A 21,215-nucleotide genomic window follows, 5' to 3' on the forward strand; every position below is an offset into this window, starting at 1 on the left:
AACCCCTAACCCTTAACCCTAACCCCCAACCTCTACCCCCTACCCCCAACCCTAAACCCTAACCCCCTAACCCTAACCCTAAACCCTACCCCTAAACCCAAACCCTAACCTACCCGGAACCCTACCCCTACCCCCTAACCCTAAAACCCTAACCCTAACCCCAACCCTAAAACCCTAACCCTAACCCCTACCCCTAAACCCTAACCCCTAAACCCTTCCCCCTAACCCTACCCCCTACCCCCAACCCTAAACCCTAACCCCCTAACCCTAACCTTAACCCTAAACCCTACCCCTACCCCCAAACCCTAACCTACCCCCATCCCTACCCCTACCCCTACCCCAAACCCCAAAAACCCTAACCCTAACCCCAACCCTAAAACCCTAACCCCTACCCCTAACCTAAACCCTAACCCCTACCCCTACACCCAAACCCTACCCCTAAAGCCTTAACCCTAACCCCCTAACCCCAACCCCAAACCCTTAAGTCTAACCCTAAACCCTAACCCTAACCCACCCTAACCCTAGCCCCTAGCCCTACCCCTAACCCCTAACCCCAACCCTAAACCCTACCCCTAAACCCTAACCCCTACCCCTAAACCCTAACCTTTAACCCTAACCCTAAGGCCCTAACCCTAACCCTCACCCTAGCAACCCTAACCCTAACAACCCTAACCCTTACCCCAATCCTAAACCCTAACCCTAACCCTAACCTAAACCCTAACCCCTAACCTTAAACCCTAAACCCTAACCCCTAAAACCCTAACCCTACCCCTAACCTTAACCCTAACCCCAACCCTACCCCCTAACCCCAAACCTTAACCCTAATCTCTAACCCCTAACCCCAACCCTAAACCCTAACCTAACCGTAACCCTAAACCCTAACCCCAACCCTTTACCCTAAACCCTGAACCTAACAACCCTAACCCTAATCCGAAACCCTAAGCCTCAACCCTACCCTAACCCTAACCTTTAACCCTAACCCTAACCCCTAACCCTCACCCTAACCTCAACCCCTAAGCCCTAACCCCTAAACCTAACCCCTAACCTTAAACCCTAAACCCTAACCCCAACCCCTAAAACCCTAACCCCTGACCCCTACCCTACCCCACCCCCTAACCCTAACCTCTAACCCTAAACCCTAACCCGTCACCCTAAGCCCCAAACCCTACCCTAATCCCTCACCCCCTTAACCCCTAGTCTAACCCTAACCCTACCCTCATCTTAGCCCTACCCCCTCTCCCTGACCCCAGCCCTAACCTCGACCCCAGCCCTAACCCTAACTCCAACCCTCACCCTCACCCTAACCTCTACCATCACCTCTAATCCTACTCCTAAGCCTGACTCCAACCTTCTACCCCTATCCTTAACCCCAAACACTACCATTACCCTAACCCTCACCCTGACCCTTATCTCTTAACCCTATCCATAACCTCAATCCTAAACCCAAACCCTAAACCTAACTCTAACCCTCACCTCGACCCTAACCTACCCCGACCCTACCTCTACCCCAATCCTCTAACCCTGACCCTAACCTACCCTACCTCTCGCCCTCACCCTAACCCTCACCACTAACCCCAACCCCTTCTCTGACCCTAAACCCTAACCCCTACGCTCACCCCCGACCCTATTCCCTAAGCCCTACTTTAAGCCCAACCCTGATTCCTAACCCTAGCTCCAAGTGCCCTACCCATAGCAACCCTAACCGTAGCTCCAAGTGCTAAACCTTTGGGAGCTACTCTTAGGAGCTACCCTACCTCTCACCTTCACCCTAACCCCAACCCCTACTATGACCTTAAACCCTAACCCCTACCCTCACCCCCAACCCTATCCCCTAAGCCCAAGCGTAAGCCCAACTCTGATTCCTAACCCTAAGCCCAACTCCTAACCCTCACACCACCTAACCCTTAACCCTAACCCTCTAACCCCTCAACCTAACCTTAACCTATCCCAGCCCCTAGCCCTAAACCCCAACCCCATCCTAGCCCCGATCCCTAAACCCTCACCAACACCTACCCTCACCCTGACCCTAACCACCCTAACCCTAAACTACCCTTACCCTGACCCTAACCCAACCCCTAACCTAACCCTGACCCCAACCCTAAAACCCTAACCTAAACCCTAACCCTTAGACCCTGACTCTACCCCTAAACCCTGCCCTTCACCCCAACCCTAACCCCCTAACCCTCATCCTAGGGATAGGATACAGAGGAACCTAGACAAATTAGAAGACTGGGCCAAAAGAAACCTGATGAGGATCAACAAGGACAAGTGCAGAGTCCTGCACTTAGGACAGAAGAATTCCATTCACTGTTACAGACTAGGGACCGAATGGCTAGGAAGCAGTTCTGCAGAAAAGGACCTAGGGGTTTCAGTAGACAAGCTGGATATGAGTCAACAGTGTGCCCTTGTTGCCAAGAAGGCTAACAGCATTTTGGGCTGTATAAGTAGGAGCATTGCCAGCAGATCGAGGGACATGATCATTCCCCTCTATTTGACATTGGTGAGGCCTCATCTGGAGACTGTGTCCAGTTTTGTGCCCTACACTACAAGAAGGATGTAGAAAAATTGGAAAGAGTCCAGCGGAGGGCAACAAAAATGATTAGGGGGCTGCAGCACATGACTTACGAGGAGAGGCTGAGGGAACTGGGATTGTTTAGTCTGCAGAAGAATGAGGGGGGGATTTGATAGCTGCTTTCAACTACTTGAAATGGGGTTCCAAAGAGGATGGATCTAGACTGTTCTCAGTGGTAGCAGATGACAGAACAAGGAGTAATGGTCTCAAGTTGCAGTGGGGGAGGTTTAGGTTGGATATTAGGAAAAACTTTCTCCCTAGCAGGGTGTTGAAGCACTTGAATCTGTTACCTAGGGAGGTGGTGGAATCTCCTTCCTTAGAGGTTTTTAAGGCCCGGCTTGACAAAGCCCTGGCTGGGATGATTTAGTTGGGGTTGGTCCTGCCTTTAGCAGGGGATTGGACTAGATGACCTCCTGAGCTCCCTTCCAACCCTTATATTCTATGATTCTATCCCTAACCCCAACCCTAAACCTCACCCTGACCCCCTAACCACCACCTCCTCTAACCCTACCCCTAAACCGACCCCAACCCTAACCCCCTAACCCTAAACAAGACGGTTACTCACCTTCGTAACTGTTGTTCTTCGAGATGTGTTGCTCATATCCATTCCAGTTAGGTGTGTGCGTGCCGCGTGCACGTTCGTCGGAAGATTTTTACCCTAGCAACACTCGGTGGGTCGGCTGGGCGCCTCCTGGAGTGGCGCCGCTATGGCGCCGGATATATACCCCTGCTGACCCAGCCACCCTTCAGTTCCTTCTTGCCGGCTACTCCAACAGAGGGGAAGGAGGGTGGGTTTGGAATGGATATGAGCAACACATCTCGAAGAACAACAGTTACAAAGGTGAGTAACCGTCTTTTCTTCTTCAAGTGATTGCTCATAACCATTCCAGTTAGATGATTCCCAAGCCTTACGTAGGCAGTGGGGTCGGAGTGAAATGTGGCAGAATGAAAACTGCTGAGCCAGAGGTTACAGCATCTATTGACTGTTGAACCAGAGCATAATGCGAAGCAAAGGTAAGGACCGAGGACCATGGAGCTGCACGACAGATCCCGTGGGTAGGTACACGAGCCAGCAAAGCGGCAGATGAAGCCTGAGCCCTGGTAGAATGCACGATGATGTGGCTTGGGGAAATATGAGCCAAATCATAACAAGTGCGGATGTACGCCATCACCCAAGATGAGATCCTCTGAGAGGAAAACAGGTAAGCCTTCCCTTCGGTCTGCTACCGTCACAGAGTTGGGGCATTTTACGAAATGGTTCTGTCCGCGCAATATAAATGCGAGCGCTCTACAGACGTCCAGGGAGTGCAATTGCTGCGCCCATTGCGTTGAGTGTGGGCAACATGAAAGGCCGAAACCACCTTAGGGAGGAAAGCCGGGTGTGGTCGTAACTGCACCTTATCTTGTGAAACCTAATGTACGGCGGAACCACCGTAAGAGCTCTGAGACTCGTCTGGCCGATGTAACAGCTACAAGGAAAGCTGTCGTCCAAGACAGGTATAGCAGAGAGCAGGTCGCTAACGGCTTGAATGGGGGAGACATAAGTCTGGTTAAAACTACTTGAGGGTGTAAGCGCTCCAAGCCCTTGAGGGACCTCGAACCCATAGAGTGTGAGAACACGGACTGACCACCTTAGCCTGGGTGGAAGATAGAGATAGCTGCCAAGTGTACCCTCAGCGATGACACCGCTAGGTCCTGTAGATGAAGGCCAGAGGTAGGCCAAATAGAGGGGATCGAGACCTCAGCAGGAGTAAGATCGAGCGTTTCACACCTGTAGAAGAAATGCTTCCACTCGGCCAGGCACATTGACCAGGTGGAAGGCTTCCTGCCACCCCGGTTTAGTCACGCAGCAGCCACACCGTGAGGTGAAGAGACTGCAGGTCCGGGCGACGAAGCCTGCCGTGGCCCTGAGTGATGAGGTCTGGGTGGAGTGGCAGGGTAATTGGGTTGGTTATTGATAGGTCGAGCAACTGTATCAGTGCTGCCTGGACCACACTGGAGTAATCATGATGATGCGCGCTCTGCCCCTGCGGAGTTTGGGCAGGACCTAATGAACCAGCGGGAACAGTGGGAAGGCATAAAGGAGTTGGCCCTTCCACAGTATCAGGAATGCGTCCGAGATCGATCCCGAGGAGAGACCTTGGAAGGAGCAGAACATCCGGCATTTTCTGCTCTCGTGGTGAGCGAACAGGTCTATGTGAGGAAAAGTCTCCACTTCTGGAAAACAGAATGCATCACATGGGGCAGAGCGACCATTCGTGAAACAGGAAAGACCTGCTGAGTCAAAGCGCCAGGGCGTTCCGAACGCCTGGGAGAAAGCAAGCTACCAGATTCATCGAGTGGGCCATGCAACAGACCCAGAGATGGATGGCCTCCTGACAAAAAGGGGGGGAGGACCATGTGTAGCACATGGCCATTGTGTTGGCTGTAAACACTGAGACACCACGGCCTCGCAGCTGCTGCTGGAACCCCTGGCACGCCAGGCGGACTGCTCTCATTTTTGGGCATTGATGTGGAATGCCAGCTCCCGAGAAGACCAAAGGCCTTAAGCTCGAAGGTGACCAAGGTGAGCACCCGAGCAGAGAGATGACGTGTCCGTCGTCAGGAGCAGTGAGGGCTGGGGCGGATGGAACCGCATCCCTGCCCACACCAGGGAGGGAGTCAGCCACCATTCTAGGGAGCCTAAGGTGCTCGAAGGAACGGTGACTACCATGACCATTGGGTCCCTGTCTGGGCGGTACGCCGAGGTGAGCCAGACTTGGAGAGGACGGAGACAGAGCTTGGCGTGTTTGGTTACAAACTTGCGGGCAGCCATGGACCCAGGAGACTGAGACAAGTGCAAGCCGAGGTCGTTGGGAAAGTCTGCAGACCTCGGATGATTGTTGCCATCGCCTGAAACCGCGGCTGTGGTAAGCAGGCTCCGGCTAGGTCGGAGACCAGGATAGCCCCTAGGAAGTCCAACCTCTGCGTGGGAACCAGAGTGGATTGCTCTATAGTAATCATCAGGCCTAGACCTGTGAATAGGTCTGTGACGATGCCCACGTGCTGAGTGATTTGTGTCTCGGAGTCTCCTCGGATAAGCGACTCGTCCAGATATGGAAAAACGCATATCCGACATCGGTGAAGGTAGGCGGCGACTATGGCCATACACTTGGACAATACCCGTGGGGCTGTAGAAAGGCCAAACAGCAGGACTATAAACCAGAAGTACTGACGGTTGGCTAGAAAGCGGAGGTATCTCCTGTGCGGAGGGAAGATGGTGATGTGAAAGTATGCGCCCTTCATATCGAGGGCGACATAGCAGTCTCCAGGATGCAAGGATGGGATAATGGTTCCCAGGGATACCATGCGGAACTTCAACCTTATCATAGACTGGTTGAATCCTCGCAGGCCTAGGAAGGTCTGAGACCTCCGTTCGAGTGGGGGACTAGGGCATAATGGGGGTAAAATCCCTTGCCTCTTTCTTCCATTGGCGTCTGCACTTCTTGTAAGAGGAGTTGCTCATGAGAGGGGTCCCTGAAGGGGGACAGGGTTGGAACAAATTGGAGATGGTACCCATGCTCCACCGTGCGCAGGACCCAGCGATCTGAAATTAACTGGGGCCACGCCAGGAGAAAGTAGGAGTGGGATCCCGGCCTGCGACTGGTACACCGCCCTCAGGTGCACCTTGGAAGGTTCGTCTTTGGTCACGGTGGTGATTGCGAGGGACCTTGACCTTGGCCGTCTAGGGGTCTTGACATTTGTCTGCGACCATCTCGGCCTCGCCGTCTGCCAAAGTCCTGTCTCTGGCTAGGCACAGAGTACGGCGGTGTGGCTGGGGACAGAAAGGCCTGCGCTGGGTCACTGGTGTATGCATGCTGAGAGAGAGCATTAGGACCCTGCTGTCCTTCAGGCTTTGCAGCCTGGGGCTGTCTTTGCAGAGAAGAGGCCTTTACCATCAAATTGTAAGTCCTGAATGGCATACTGCAGCTCCGGCCGGAGGTTTGAAACCTGAAGCCATGAGATGTGCCTCATGGCAACACCCGAGGCCAGAGTCCTGGCTGCTGAGTCTGCTGCGTCCAACGAGGCCTGGAGGGACGCTCTGGGCACCTTTTTCCCTTCCTCCAAGACGGTAGCGAACTCTTGGCGGGAGTTTTGAGGGAGAAATTCCATAAACTAAACTACCGACACCCAGGTGTTATAATTATAGCGGCTAAGCAAGGCTTGTTGCTTTTCCACCCAGAGCTGTAAGGCCTCTGCAAAGTACACCTGGTGGCCAAGTAGGTTCATTCGCCTATCCTCCTTCGATTTCAGGGCTGGCGCCTGCTGGCCATGCCATTCCCTCTCCTTAACAGACTGAACGACTAGTGAGCAGAGAGGAGGACGGACAGACAAGTAATCGTACCCCTTAGAGGGCACCATACCAGGTCCTCTACCTCCGGGACCTCCTCCACCTGGAGGTCCATATGGCATGGTACCCTCCTTAGGAGGTCCTGATGGGCTCTCAGGTTGTTGGTGGGTACATCAGAATCGTGGTCCTGAGCATAAGATCTCCCCACGTGGGATGACACGGATGCGTGCCTGGATGGCCATGGAGGTACGAAAAAAAAAAAAAAAACATCGGCAGAGTCTCTGACTCTATCGGACCTTGCCCAACCCGGCACCGGGGACCGGTACCGGGAGGCGTACCGGTACCTGGAATGAGATCCAGACCTGCAACCAGAGCAGTGCCGGGAGGTCGACCGCGATCTCGAGGCTCGAGGTCGGGAGAGGCTACGGGAGTCACGGTACCTGTCGCGGTGCCGGGAGTCGGAACGGTGCCGATAGTAGCGGGTCGGCGAACGGGATACCGACCGGTGCAGCAAGTGCGACCAGTATCGAGGAGGAGAACAGCACCGGGACTGCAAGTGGTGTCGGGTATGCCGACGGGACCTGGAGCGTCTGTGGGACAGTGATCATGAACGGTGCCGCTCTGCTGTGCCGACAGAGGATGGTCATATCAAGGGAGGTTCGGCAAGAGACTGTATTACCCACACCGGCGGTGCCGGGGTCAGGCAGCATCGACTCTGTCATGGCAATGAGATCCCTCGCCGTTAGGAATGTCTCCGGCGTGGAGGGAACAGTAGGCTCAACCACAGTGCATACTGGGGAGCTGTCCGGCACCGGATTCGACGGCCCTCGTGGAACCGGGATCAACGGTACCGACGTCGTCAGAGCCTCGGCAGGTGTCGGTGCCGGGCGATCCGATTTAGACGAGCTCTCTGGCTGTGGTGCAGGTGGCACGGAAGCAGCAGGAGCAGGGGGCTCAACCACGGCACGTGCCGGGGAGCCATCAGGTACCAGCAGGAATCGTAGGCTCTCTCGACCTCAGAGAGAGGGAGCGGTGCCGAGTCGACTTCAGTGCCGGCGATGGCCGGTGCCGAAAGGCCTTGGTAATACCGGCGGGGTCTGGTGCCGAGGAGGCGCTTCTGCCAGCCGCTTGATCATCGCTCGGTGCCAAAGGTGGAGGGGTAAGTGAAAGTCCCGCTCTTTTTTGTTCTCGGCTTAAAAGCCTTGCAAATGGGGCACTTAGCTGTCAAGTGTGATTCCCCGAGGCACTTCAAACAGGAGTCGTGTGGATCTCCCGTCGGCATCGGCTTCTGGCAGGTCGAGCCCATTTTAAAACCCGGTGAGCCGGGCATGGGCTCCGGCACCGGGTGCGGGGAAGGGGCTACTTCCTGAACCCCGCTAACTAATACTAAACTAACTATGTTAGCAAAGAAAAAACCCATATAACTATACATATATATATATAAAAGGATTATAACTACATAACTATATACACGAGAACTACGAGTAGCTAGGGAAGCGGAGGTCAGCTAAGCCGCGCTCCACTGTTCCAACGACCGACACGGGCGGTAAGAAGGAACTGAAGGGTGGCTGGGTTGGCAGGGAGTATATATCCGGCGCCATAGCGGCGCCACTCCAGGGGGCGACCAGCCGACCCACCGAGTGTTGCTAGGGTAAAAATCTTCCGATGAACGTGCACGCAGCGCGCACACACCTAACTGGAATGGATATGAGCAATCACTCGAAGAAGAACTGAGCCTGACCCCAGCCCTAACCCCTCACCCCGACCCTAACCTCTAACCCACCCGTACCCCTACTCCAATCCCTAACCCCAGCCCACCCCTAATGCTAAACCCCTACCTAACCTCAACCTTACCCCTAAACTCTAACCCCCAGGTCCTGTTCCCCACCCCACAGATCCCCCAGACCCTCACCCTGCCCTACAGATCATCCACACCTGCAGGCCCTGTTCCCCCATGCCCCAAAGATCCTTCACACTAGCAGACACTGCCCTCCCCCACAGATCCTCCACACCCCCAGGTTCTGTTCCCAATGCCACCCACCCCCTAGATCCTCCACACCTCCAAGGTCCTGTCCTGTCCCCCTACATCTCAAACCCCACAGATCCTCCACACCCTCAAGTCCTGTCTCCCCCTCAGCCCCAGATTCTCCACAAACCCAGGCCCTGTCCCCTCCCCACCCCAGAGATCCTCCACACCCCCAAGCGACTCACATGGGATAACAAGACTGAGCCTGGGCCTCTGGACACAAACAGCACTGACTTCCCCTCACAGCCATGCAGGAGCCCTATCCTTGAGTGGAGATGGAGGGCATGACTTCCAGGGGCAAGAGAAGCTGGCAGTGGAGTGGGGATATTGAGCAGATGGATGATCAGCACCAGAGAGGATCTCACACAGGGAGACTATGGCCCAGAGTGACCTGGTTCCCATTGACAACAATATAGTCAAGGCCCAGCTGATAGCTCACTGCACCCACGTTGCAGCTTGGACAGCCAGGTTCCCCCCCTGAGTGCACACAACCAGCAGCTGTAAAAGACATTTTATTTCCAGCACTCCTGCTGAGTCCATACCAGTATTAAAAACAAGACGCAAGATAAGCCTCACACACATCACTCCACAGCCCCGGTGGGTGCAGAAAGCGTTGCTCCCACAGGGCTCCAGATGCATCCTGCAGCCAAGCCAGGATGGCGGCACCCCTCACTTCCTGTTGGCCTGCGCTGTTCCAATGACGCACTCGTTCACCTGGAAGGGGGAGAGATGGAGTTGAGCGGGAAGCTGCAGCATGGTAATATGGGCAACCCCCTTCCATCTGCCTCAGCCACGCACCAGTCAGTCACTTACTTTGCTGGCAAAGCGCAGGGAGTTCAGGGACTCTGACAAGTTATCCTCCAGCGGGGAGATGTTCACAAACATCAGCCTGGGGGCATTGGGAAGGGGAGGAACAGAGGTTAGAGGGGCCCACAGAAGCCCTCTTCTGGCACCACCCCCAGCACCTGGTGTCCCTGCACTTTCCCTAACTCTTAAACTTCCTCCACTCCCTGTCCATACAGTGTGTCCCATAGCCCTGCCCTCCACCCTGGTGCTAAATCCTTCTCCATACATCTCTGCCTCAACCCTCCCCCCAACTCCTACTATTCCTACTGCCCCCTTGTTACTCACATCTTAGAGTTGCCCCCCAGCGAGTTCTGCAGCAGGTAGGTGAGTTTGCTGTTCCTGTAAGGTATGTGGGGCTCCTGCAAAGTGGGAAGACAGGAGTCAGCTCCCCACGGTCCATGAGGAGGGGGCATGTTGTTACCCCTGGGCAGGGAGATTTCATAACATCTATCTCAAACAGCCCCCGGCCTCACTGTGGCTCCCGTATACCAGGCAGGGAAGGGCTGGGGGAGAGGGAGGGGGCAGTGGGGTGCATGCAGGTGGTATGTTACATTGCCTGCAGCACTATGACCACTGGCCATGGGGGAAGAGACTGCTGATAATGAGGCATGGGGTGTCCTAGCTGTTACCTTGTTGGAAAGCGCCATGATGACCAGCCCCAGGGTAGAGAGGCTAGTGTTGATGGCTTGGGTCTCCCTCAACCGCTCCCCCTTCGAGAAGGACTTGTCCAGCCGCTCACTGCCTGCCAGGTCCACCAGGCTTAGCACCGCTGCAGTAAAGGGAGAGGGAATGGATATGAGAAAGGCCTGGGAGAGGGCATCTCACCCAGTTCTCCCACAAATGGCAGGGCAGTCGCACCACAGCTGGGCTTAGCGATCAATGCTCCTCCAGCCCTGCCTTCTACTTATTCTCTGGCAGCCCCAGCCACCACCTGCCACACTCACAGACACTGTGCAGGTCCCGGCTCCGGTTCCAGCCCTCAATGCGCAGCTGGAAAAGGCTGTGGCTGCGGGAGGAGCGGTCATTCAGAGCCGTCTTCGCCACAGAGCGGTTGGCCTTGGCCGTTTGCAGTAGCTTCAGCACCTGGGGAATGCAGGGTGTGTTGGTGAGGTCAGTACAGCTCCTAAGCCCACCAGCTCCAGCACACCCACATCTCAGCTCACCTCATCCTCGGAGTCCACAGGCACATAGCGCAGGTTAGGAACGTGCAGCTCCTCGCTGCTCTGGCTGACCCGTTTGATCTCCAGTTCGGCACCCCGCTCTGGACGCCCCACCAGCAGGTCCCGCAGCGACTCATTGTAGATCTCCAGGAAGTTGGCCGTGAAATGGTACTGAGGTGTGTGCGGGAGACAGAAGCAACATCAGAACCATGAGATTGTGGGGGGACCAGGTATGCTACCAGAGCCACAGGGTTGAGGGCAGGCATGAAGGGCAGAGTGGGATGCTCACTCACCTGCCAGCCCTTGGGTTCCAGTTCCCGTGCCCCCTGGAAGACTTGCCGCACTGCCCGAGGAATCATGCCCATAGTCTCGGGACTCATGTCGTCTGGCCCCTCCATGGTATAGGTCTTACCACTGCCTGTCTGCCCATAGGCAAAGATGCATACATGGTACCCATCCAGAGCGGACTGCAGAGAGGGAGGAGGAAGTGGTCACTATGGGGGTAACCCCCAGATTCCCAATCCCCCAAGTCCTGTACCCCACTCTGTACCTGCACCAACAGCGCAATCTCTTCAAACACCTCCTCCTGGGAGCAGGCAGGGGAGAACACCCGGTCAAAGCTGAAATCGTATTTCACATCACCCTTGCGGTCACGCCCAACGTGGGACTTGGAGGAGAGACAGACATGTGGGTCAGACTATAGGACTCATTCCCAGGACCCCAGGCCTGGGCTGGGGGAATTGACAGCCACCTCTGCGCCTCTGATGGGAAGTCCCTCGAGTGGGAATGAGGGGCAGTGATTGCAGAGGGTTCTTCAAGGCAAGAGGAGGCCATGAGGACCTGCAGAGGAGCCAAGCCAGACAGGGTGAAGGGGTGGCTCAATGGCAGCTGAGATTCAACACCGGTGAGTGCAAGCTGCTAATGGAACTACTTGGTTGCTCGTCTGAGCTTGAGATTAACGAACCCTTCAGAGAAGGCCCCAGGTTTCTAACATGCTGCCAGGAAATTGCAGGGGCAGGGGATGAGGTTAATTGCCTCTCCATGCAGCATCTGTGGCTTTTACTGGACACACTACAGATCTGTCAGCCACACTTCAAAAGGATGATGAAAAACTGGGAAAGGTTCAGAGAAAAGCTACAAGATTTGAAGGCTGGAAAACCTGCCTCAGTAAGAGACTGAAGGAGTTTCCTCTATTCAGCTTATTAAAGGGAAGGCTCAGAGGAGAGTTGATCATGGTCTCCACTTACATATATGGACAAATTTGAGAGCAGAAGGCTCTAAGCTACCAGACGGAGACAGAAGGAGAAACCAGTGACTGGGAGCTGAAGCCACACAAATTCAGGCTACAGATAAGATGCAAGTTGTTAACAGGCCACAGGAAGCACTGCCCCAAGGGCATTGCAGCAGGAACTCTCTGTCACTGGGAGTCTCATGTATGAATGTCTGTGCACCATCTACACTACGATTCACCCTCCTTCACAGGTTCATGCGCACAGATCTATAGCCTGCTGCTCAGAAAAACGCTAGCCCCTGGAGGTGTGAGAAGGCTGGTCTCAAGGCAACAGGCCCAGCTGGGTTGTGAGGTGCTGGCAAGGTTTCCAAAGCTCCAAGCACAGGAGCCCTACATTTTAGCAGCAGCAAGTCAGAAGCAAGGTCAGCCACTCCTTGGCTTGGGACTGAGATGGTTGACTTGGAATCCCTGCAGGGGGAATTGCCCAAGGCTAGTGCCTGTGTAGTGTGCAAGTTGTAGATTGCACCAGCATTCTCCAACTTAACCACACTAATGCCATGTCCAAACAGTGACTGCCCTGAATATCATCCAGTGCACAGCCAGAGGGCTGGCTATGGCCCATCACAAAGACAGAGCTAGCGGTGCCCCAGTCCCTGGACTCACCTCCTCCACTTTGGAGAGCACCAGGGCCTTGTTGTCCTGCAGGGGGAAGTGCAGGTGCTCCAGTCCCTTCTGTCTCTCCTTCTCCCAGGCTAGCAGCGGGCGCACACGGCAGAACACACGGATGTTACCCTGGGGACAGGAGATGTGTCAGTCCAGTGCAGGGAAGGCTGTCCCCAGCTCCCACCAGCTGTCCCTCCCAATCCCATCTTCTAGGCCTCACCCCCAACCCCCTGCCTGGTGTCCTGCCTTAATTCCCAGCCCCACCCCTCCCTACCCCAAGGTGGGGCAGAATGAGAGCCTCCTGTCACCTTGAGCTCCTGCACCAGGTTGTGCAGCCTCCTCCTCTCCATCTCCAAGTGGTGCAACCGCTCCTCCTGCTGGGTCATAACCTGCAGCTGGGCTGCAACCTGGCCTCTCAACTCCTTGTTCTCACACTCCCTCTGGGCCAGGCCCTCCTCTGCCAGCTTTAGCTTCACCTGGAGCAGGACCAGGAGTTAGGGGTTACTGCTAGAGACTTGCTTGGAGTTCTCGAGATACCACAATACACCCCCCACCCCAGGCCCCCACCAGGAGAGACAACAGACCATGTCACACGCCATGGGTCAAGCCAGTGCATGTGACTCCCTGCTGCTGACAGACTTGCTAGACATGGAATATAGCTGATAACCTGGTCAAAGCAAAGCTGTTGTGGGAAATGCATGCAATGGTGCAGAAAGCAGTGTTTGTCTGCAGTGCAAGTGAATCAAAGAGGCCCAACATTAGGGCCAGGATTTTAAAAGGGAGTTAGGCCTGAACACTGGGGAAAGGTTCCTTTGAAACACCCTGCAAGGACAGCAGTTGCTTTACGGAGGTGCAGCACTCTCAGCAAGGCAATAACTAAAGCAGAACAGTCAGACACAGAAGTAAGTCCTGAAAGCAATGTGGAGTTGTGACATTGGCAACAGAGGAATTTCCAGGAGACTGGAGCAGAGCACAATGTTGTCCCAGCAAGTCTACGTAAAGCCTTCATAAGGTTGAGCTGTTGCTATAGGAAACAAAGCTTGTGTCTAGGAGGTGCAGATTGAACCCATGCATGGAAGCGGCAGCAGCTGTTGCATAAGGCTTGGTTCCTCTCAGTACAGCATGCAGATGACCCAACGGATACATAACCTGTCTACTGAACAGGAATCTGACAGGGCACAGCTGGGTTAAGGGTACAGCATGTTATGGGAGATCCTAGCACAGGCGCCACATGACCTGGATCGGCTGGGCTCTGGCTCCAGTGAGGGAGGTTAACATCACATCTCCCCCCTTCCCAAAATCAAGACCCACCTCTCTGGTCTCCAGCAGGGATGACAGGTCCCGCTTGGTCCCCTCTAGCTGCCCAATGGTTTTGCTGTAGCTGGTGACCTGCTCCTCCAGTTGCTGTTTCAGGTCTGACAGCTCCATCACCTCGTGGAGCCTCTGCTGTGCCTGCTCCTGGCAAGTGTGCAGCGCGGAGCTCAGTATGCTACAGAAGTAGGGGCAGGGTGAGATAGGGCAGGAGTCATTCCCCCCCCAACCAGAATGACTAGGATCCCTCCCCCTCAGCCCTCTCGCTCCTCACCTGACCTGGCTGCTCAGTTCCCGGTTCTGAACCACCTGCTCCTGTAGCTGCCTCTTGAGCTGCTGATTCTCCCCATCCAGTCTCTGTACCTTGTCCTTGTAGCTGCTCACCTTGGTCCGCATATCACTCAACTGGCCCTTCAGGTCCCAGGCGGCCCGCTTTTTCCCATCGTTCCCTACAGCTAGGGCAGGGGCTGCTGTGGGGAGAAAGGGGGAGGCAGGTGAGGCTGGATCCAGCAGGGCTATCCTTCTCTCCACCTCTGGATTCACCCCTTCTTGACACCAAGCCTCTCCTGCTGCTGCCTTACCCATCTTTGGAGCTGCTGCCATAGGCACTGGCCTCCTGACGACATCTGCAGAGGGAGAGGGGAGAGCATGTGTCATGGAACTACAGGCCCGTGCTCTTGAACAGTCCCTAGGAGGATCCCTTCAGTGTCAGCCTCCTTAGGGTCTCTCACTCACTAGGGTAGGCCTCTCGACTTCACTGACTCCTGGACCAAAACCTCAGAGCCTTCAGCATCCCCCCTTCACACTGTGAGCGCCCCATAGCGACTCCACCTGAGTTGGACACCCGGGGAAGACTTGCACCCCCAAAGGGAGCACTGCACCCCCAGCTCCTTGATCTAAGGTGACTCTTAACCAGTATTGTAAAAGCAGAAAGGTTTATTAGATGTCAGGAACACAGCGTAGCAAGTCTTTAGTTAACACAGGCAACAGAAAGTTACAGCCAGGTGGATCTGGATCCGTCCAGAGCCCTCTAACTCCTCTTTAATCCCAGTCCAGAAGCTTCTTTCTTGCCTCCAGCAGCCCACACTTAACAATCCCACCTGGCCGCTCCCTAGTCCTTTGTCTACCAGCTGGCTTCCTAAGGAGGGTGGGCCATCCATGGTTGTTTGTTGCTAGGTGCCAATAACTGGAGTGGCCATTGTCTTCTGAGACTCTCCATGGGCATGGGTCCCCAGCCAGCTAGGTGTTGGTCCCGCCTGTATATCTGGATCACAGCAAAGAGTAAACAATCTTTCTTTCTCCCCCACCCCTCTGACCTTGTTAAGTACACACCACATAGGGGAAACTGAGGCACACACAATAATCATCCAAAATATTACGACTAATTCCCACTCCAGAGCAAATCATGGCGTCAAGCAGTTGTGAGTGGCTATGAGAGGAAACAGAGCTGACTGGAGGGGCAGACTTGGAAACTCTGAGCAAGGAATATGCCTGCCGTTTGGAAGTGCTGTGTGCAAGGAAACAGGACACACTGAACATTTTTGTAAACTAGGGGGTCCTCACTTCATAGCTCTTGTATGCTGAGGTCCAGCATGCCCCAGGCATCCTTGCATCATTCTGTTCACCCTCCCAAGCTCCTTGTGTGCTACCCTCCCATCCTCTTCTTTTCAGAACTTCATGCAACTCACAGGGTTATATGTGCCCCCTTCCCACTATTATCACAAGGGGTTGTGTGCCTCCCATTTTTGGATGTCACTCCCCCATTCTCACCCCCACAGCAGGGGCTCTGTTTGCCTGTTCTCCCTCCATTGCAATGGCTCTGTAAGTGTCCCCAATCCCCTCTTTCCCCATGCCAGAAGCTGTGTGCACCCCATGACAAAACAGGAATTTTCTGTAATATTTTTATGATTCTTGTGTGCCTCAGTTTACTTCTGTACTTTACACTGCTAGCCAGCAGGTGCTAAATAATTCAAGAGCTACTCTTGGGCATAGCAAATAGGAGGTGCTGTGTCATGTAACTGGCTGGTGTGGAACAGATGGGTGTTAAAGGACTGGCTAGAACTGACCATTCCGCTGGAGGATGAGCCAAAACAATGGAAGCCTCAAGGACAGAACATGGCACTTGGCAAATTGACAATTTAGTTACTGAAACCATTCAGTAGCTGACTCTCTGCCACCACCTGTCAAGCAGCCACAGGGTCTGGGCTATACTCCAGCCTGAAACCAGTTCCTTGGGAGTACCCCTTTAGTATGCTAGACCCCAAGGACCCACACCCTTCTACAGGGACAGGTCATGGCCTCCAAGAATCCAAAACAGGGGACTTGTCTTCACTTAAAATTCTGCAGCTGAGCCCGTGTAGTGCTTCATGACAGGAGAGGTTCTCCCCTTGCTGTAGGTACACCACACCCTGAGAGGTAGTAGCTATGTCAACGGGAGCCTAGAGCCAGCTCTCATCAAAGTCAGCTTGGCTGTCTCTCTGTCCCTAGTCCCAGGTGAGAGCTGCACAGTTTCTTCTTATGCCCAAGTTATCGACCCATGCTGAGATCACATATTCGGTCTGCTGGAGCGTCCGGTGGATAAGTGCCAGTTGTTCTGTTCCTGGGGCTCCCAGTGTCTTGGGGTATCCACCATTGATATGGATTGGGTTTAACCAGTCCAGTGGGAAACCAAGGCATACAGAGGAATCAAAAATATCACAGAAAATGGCCACTTCATTGTCAAACCCCTCCATTGTTGGTCTTCTTTTCATCTGGGAGATACTCAGGGTATAAGTTATTGGGAACAGGAACAGAGATGAGCTGGGGTATCAGTAGGTGGGAAGGGGTTCATGGGTGCTACTGTGACACCATATAAAATCTGGGGGACACTTTAGGATACTATTAATGCAATTTTACACTATTGGTAATGAGTTATGGCAGATATGCCATGTAAGATATCTGCAAAAGTGTTATGATTTGCCAGATATGATAATCTTGTTTATATCTTTGTATCATCTTTTGTATTATGAGTTACAGATATGTATGTATGTCTGTATTTTAAACTTGGGTTATGCTCCTGCGTGACACCACCAGCCAGTTTGGAATCAGCATAATGGCCCATTAATGACCATCTGCTATACAACTGACCCATTGAGAGAAGGCAGAGGATACACCTTCCGACTCAGCAAGGCATGTGCAGGCACGTCCATGGATGGAAAAGGCTTCCAAGCTATGTGCTGGGCAGCTTGTGTTTGAAAAAATGGAAGCACGGGCCGCATGACAAAGTACTACAAAAGACAGCTGCATCGTCTCCATTTTGTCTTCAATCCTGCTTTTTACTTCTGGAGGAACTTCGCTACAAACCGAAGCTCTGAATAAAGGACTGAATGACCCATCCAAGCTGTGGATGTATTCCAGAGGACTTTCAAGCCACTAAACTCACCCATACTGCTAGGAACCTGATAGATGAACTTTAAAGTCTTTGTACCTATGTGACTGCTTTACCATCTCTTTTCTTGTTCTGTTTCTTCATAATAAACCTTTAGTTTTAGACACTAAAGGATTGGCTGACAGCATAGTATTTTGGGTAAGATCCAATCCCATACTGTCCTGGTGATGTGGCTGACCCTCTGGGGTCAGAAGAACACTTTGTATATGAGAGCATATACAACTTCTCACTGTACTTGACCTAAGTACTGATTGGGAGCCAGAGAACCAGAATGCAACAAGGGGGCTGTGTGATTCCCCTTTTTTTTGTTTTGTTTTTTGCTTCTTGATAACCGAGGGAGCAGCAGCACAGTTTGTGACTGTTTGGGGAGTTTAACTTCAGTGTTACCCACCAGTCTTGGGAGTGTCTGACCTCCCTTTTGCAGCCTGCCCTTGACATTTCCAGTGAGCGCTGCACTAGGCACCATAGGTCACACCCACAACTAGCAGTTTGATCTGTAGGCAATTCCAGAAGTGCTAGAGAATGTGGCTGTGCCAAAACAATGGCAGGGACTCCGTGGGCCTACACCACCACCACCCCCGCCCCCCGCTTTCAGTTTTCTGGTTTCCCCCAAAGTCACTATGGTTCTGACCACTGTTGCCTTGAACATTCCCCCAATTTTTGGAACAGATCAAACTGCGGCATTCAGGAGTATTGTATGACAGAAAAACGCAGTTGAGCTGAGCTTAAGGCTCATGTCTCCCTTTGGGCCCTCTTCATGGGAGCTTAGGCCTAGGGCTTCCAGTTGGCAGAGGGTGCTCAGCTCATTAGGAAGTATCACCCACCAACAGTCTTCCCAGTACTGGGTCCCACAGAGCTCTGGATGACAGTGCTGGGTTTGGCAAGTGGCACCAGGTCACAAGGAGCCTCCCCTCAGAGTAAAAGCCCCAGTCCCACAAATACCTGCAACTGAGGCTGCTGGGATGGTCAGTTCTGGTCGAAGCGAAGTTCGGCGGCCTGTGGTGGACATGAAGCATCATCATTAGCAGGATCCCTTGTGTCAGCTCCCTGTTCTCATGAACACAAAAGTCCCTGCATCCTGCAGGCAAACATACCCCCCATTCCTAGCACACATCCTTCCCAAGAGCTCACCTGCTCTTTGAGTCCTAGGTACTACAGCTGCTGCCGAAGCCTTGGAACAAGAGGTGGCGATGGAGGCTGCCACCCTCCTGGTTGGTACAGGGAGCCTTCGGGCACGTTTCTAGTGGGAGGGGAAGAGAGGAGACAGTAAGTGGGAGCAGAGCCCTGGAAAACAGGAAAATGAAGTGGGTCAAGAAACCACCTTTCACATCTGCCTGCTGCATCTCACCTGTTCGGCTGGAGGCTGATTCTCATCACTAGGTCCTCGCTTGGCCCTCAAGCCAGGCACAGGCAGCTGGGAAAAGGCCTTCCCTACAAGTGGGACCTGCCATCCATCAGCATTCCCCTTCTGCTCCATGTAGGGACCTCTGGGAAGGAGTAAGGGGGCTTGATCAGTCACAAGTTATATAGACACCCCGATGCCTGTGCATGCACCCAGAGCAGGGTGAGCACCCCCCATACATGCCCCGTCGCACCCCAGCCCCTGCCATGGTGAGACCCTCTGGAGGGGGCAGGATCTGGTTGGTGCCCATGAGTGGAGGGCTCACCTGAGACCAAGCAAACTCCTTCCACACAGGGAGGCAGAAGCCAATGGAAGCAGATTCTGCGCCTGTGCCCAAGTCACACTTCTCCCAGTCTGGGTGGAGCTGCTGGGGTCCTGGGCTCTGAAGTGAACCTGTGGGGAGAAGGGAAGACTGGCAGGTGAATGCTAGGGGTTGGGAGAGATGGGAAACAGGAACTTCCCCAACCCCACCCATCTGCATTGCAATGGCCCTGCCTCTGCCACCCCAGCCCAACCAACCATCTGCATCCCATGGCACTGCCTCTGTCCCACCATAGCCCAGCCCCAAACAGCTGCACCCCACGGCCCTGCCTCTGACCCCCAGCCCAACATCTGCACCTCATGGCGCTGCCTCTCTGTCCCCCCCTACAGGCCAACATCTGCACCCCACGGCGCTGCCTCCGCCCTCCCAGCCCAACATCTGCACCCCATGGTGCTGCCTCCGTCCCCCACAGCCCAACATTTGCACCCCATGGCGCTGCCTCCACCCCCCCCAGCCCAACATCTGCACCCCATGGCGCTGCCTCCGCTCCCCCAGCCCAACATCTGCACCCATGGCGCTGCCTCCACCTCCCCCAGCCCAACATCTGCACCCCATGGCGCTGCCTCCGCCTCCCCCAGCCCAACATCTGCACCCCATGGCGCTGCCTCCGCCTCCCCCAGCCCAACATCTGCACCCCATGGCGCTGCCTCCGCCCTCCCAGCCCAACATCTGCACCCCATGGCGCTGCCTCCGCCCTCCCAGCCCAACATCTGCACCCCATGGCGCTGCCTCCGCCCTCCCAGCCCAACATCTGCACCCCATGGCGCCGCCTCCGCCTCCCCCAGCCCAACATCTGCACCCCATGGCGCTGCCTCCGCCCTCCCAGCCCAACATCTGCACCCCATGGCGCTGCCTCTCTGTCCCCGCCAGCCCAACCCCCCACGCGGTGCTTCAGGAACAACCCGACCTGACCGCCCCAGGGCCTCTCTCCCCCTCCCCCGGGAGTCCAGCCCGCGCGCCGCCACCCCACCAGGAAGGGGGGGAGGGGGACAGTGCGGGCCCCGGGCGCCTCTCACCAGCTATCGCCTCGGCCGCGCTAGTTTAACTCTTCTAAGCCTCCTCCGACCCCTTGCGTCATTCGAATTCAAACCGCCCCCACTGAGCCGCCGCCCATTGGCTGCCGAGCGTCTCGCGCTCAGCCAATTGGCTGGTAACTTCCTTGCGGCCCCGTCCTCTTCGAAATCCAACCAATCTGCTGTTTTCACCTTCTCGATTGGCCGGCTCATCCCGAGCCCCGACCAATCGGCGGCCTCCTCTTACCAACAACCCACACATGACCCAGTGGAGTTGCCGCTGTGGCCGCGCGCTGCAAGGACCGAGGCTAGTAGAAGGCACGCGCCAACCGGCCAACGGCAGCCTGGGGGCGGGGCTAGGGGAGTGGCAGGAGTAGGGTTTAGGGCCTTGGGCTGAGGGGAGAGAAGGGGAGGGGCATGAGTCTGGGGGAGGAAGCAGTGGGGGAGGGGCATGAGTCTGGGTGGCAGGGGCAGTTGAGGGGAGGGGCAGGTGTAGGGATGACGGGGCAGTTGAGGGGAGGGGCAGGAGTAGGGGTAACAGGCAGTGAGGGAGGGGCAGAAGTAGGGCTGATGGGGAAAAGGGCAGGAGTCTAGGTGACAGGCAGTTGAGAGGAGAGGCAGGAGTAGGGCTGATGGGCAGTCGGGGAGGGGCAGGAGTAGGGGTGGCAGGGGCAGTTGAGGGGGGCAGGAGTAGGGGTGATGGGCAGTTGAGGGGAGGGGCAGGAGTAGGGGTGGCAGGGGCAGTTGAGGGGGGCAGGAGTAGGGGTGATGGGCAGTTGAGCGGAGGGGCAGGAGTAGGGGTAACGGGCAGTGAGGGAGAGGCAGAAGTAGGGCTGATGGGGAAAAGGGCAGGAGTCTGGGTGACAGGCAGTTGAGAGGAGAGGCAGGAGTAGGGCTGATGGGCAGTCGGGG

General features: G+C 55.0%; 1 protein-coding gene across 3 annotated transcripts; it reads right to left on the reverse strand.

Moving 5' to 3' along the window:
- Nucleotides 1-9,424: 9,424 nt before the first annotated feature.
- On the reverse strand, nucleotides 9,425-20,788 carry KIFC1 (kinesin family member C1). 3 transcript variants are annotated; one of them, XM_050921097.1, is made up of 18 exons: nucleotides 20,307-20,788; nucleotides 19,234-19,361; nucleotides 18,915-19,053; nucleotides 18,698-18,806; nucleotides 18,509-18,562; nucleotides 14,721-14,765; nucleotides 14,414-14,609; nucleotides 14,140-14,317; nucleotides 13,137-13,304; nucleotides 12,829-12,957; nucleotides 11,485-11,601; nucleotides 11,228-11,401; nucleotides 10,938-11,105; nucleotides 10,719-10,857; nucleotides 10,404-10,543; nucleotides 10,060-10,133; nucleotides 9,742-9,817; nucleotides 9,425-9,642 (listed from the first exon to the last, which is right to left on the reverse strand). In XM_050921097.1, the coding sequence occupies exons 3-18, from the start codon at nucleotides 19,041-19,043 to the stop codon at nucleotides 9,598-9,600; spliced, it is 1,941 nt and encodes a 646-aa protein (XP_050777054.1). In that variant the 5' UTR covers nucleotides 19,044-19,053; nucleotides 19,234-19,361; nucleotides 20,307-20,788; the 3' UTR covers nucleotides 9,425-9,597. The 3 variants fall into 3 exon arrangements, with proteins under 3 accessions (XP_050777054.1, XP_050777055.1, XP_050777056.1); XM_050921098.1 differs by lacking the exon at nucleotides 14,721-14,765; XM_050921099.1 differs by lacking the exon at nucleotides 11,485-11,601.
- Between the last annotated feature and the right edge of the window lie 427 nt (nucleotides 20,789-21,215).

This window comes from Gopherus flavomarginatus, chromosome 12, assembly GCF_025201925.1.
Source record: "Gopherus flavomarginatus isolate rGopFla2 chromosome 12, rGopFla2.mat.asm, whole genome shotgun sequence".
In the NCBI taxonomy this organism is placed as follows: domain Eukaryota; kingdom Metazoa; phylum Chordata; order Testudines; family Testudinidae; genus Gopherus; species Gopherus flavomarginatus.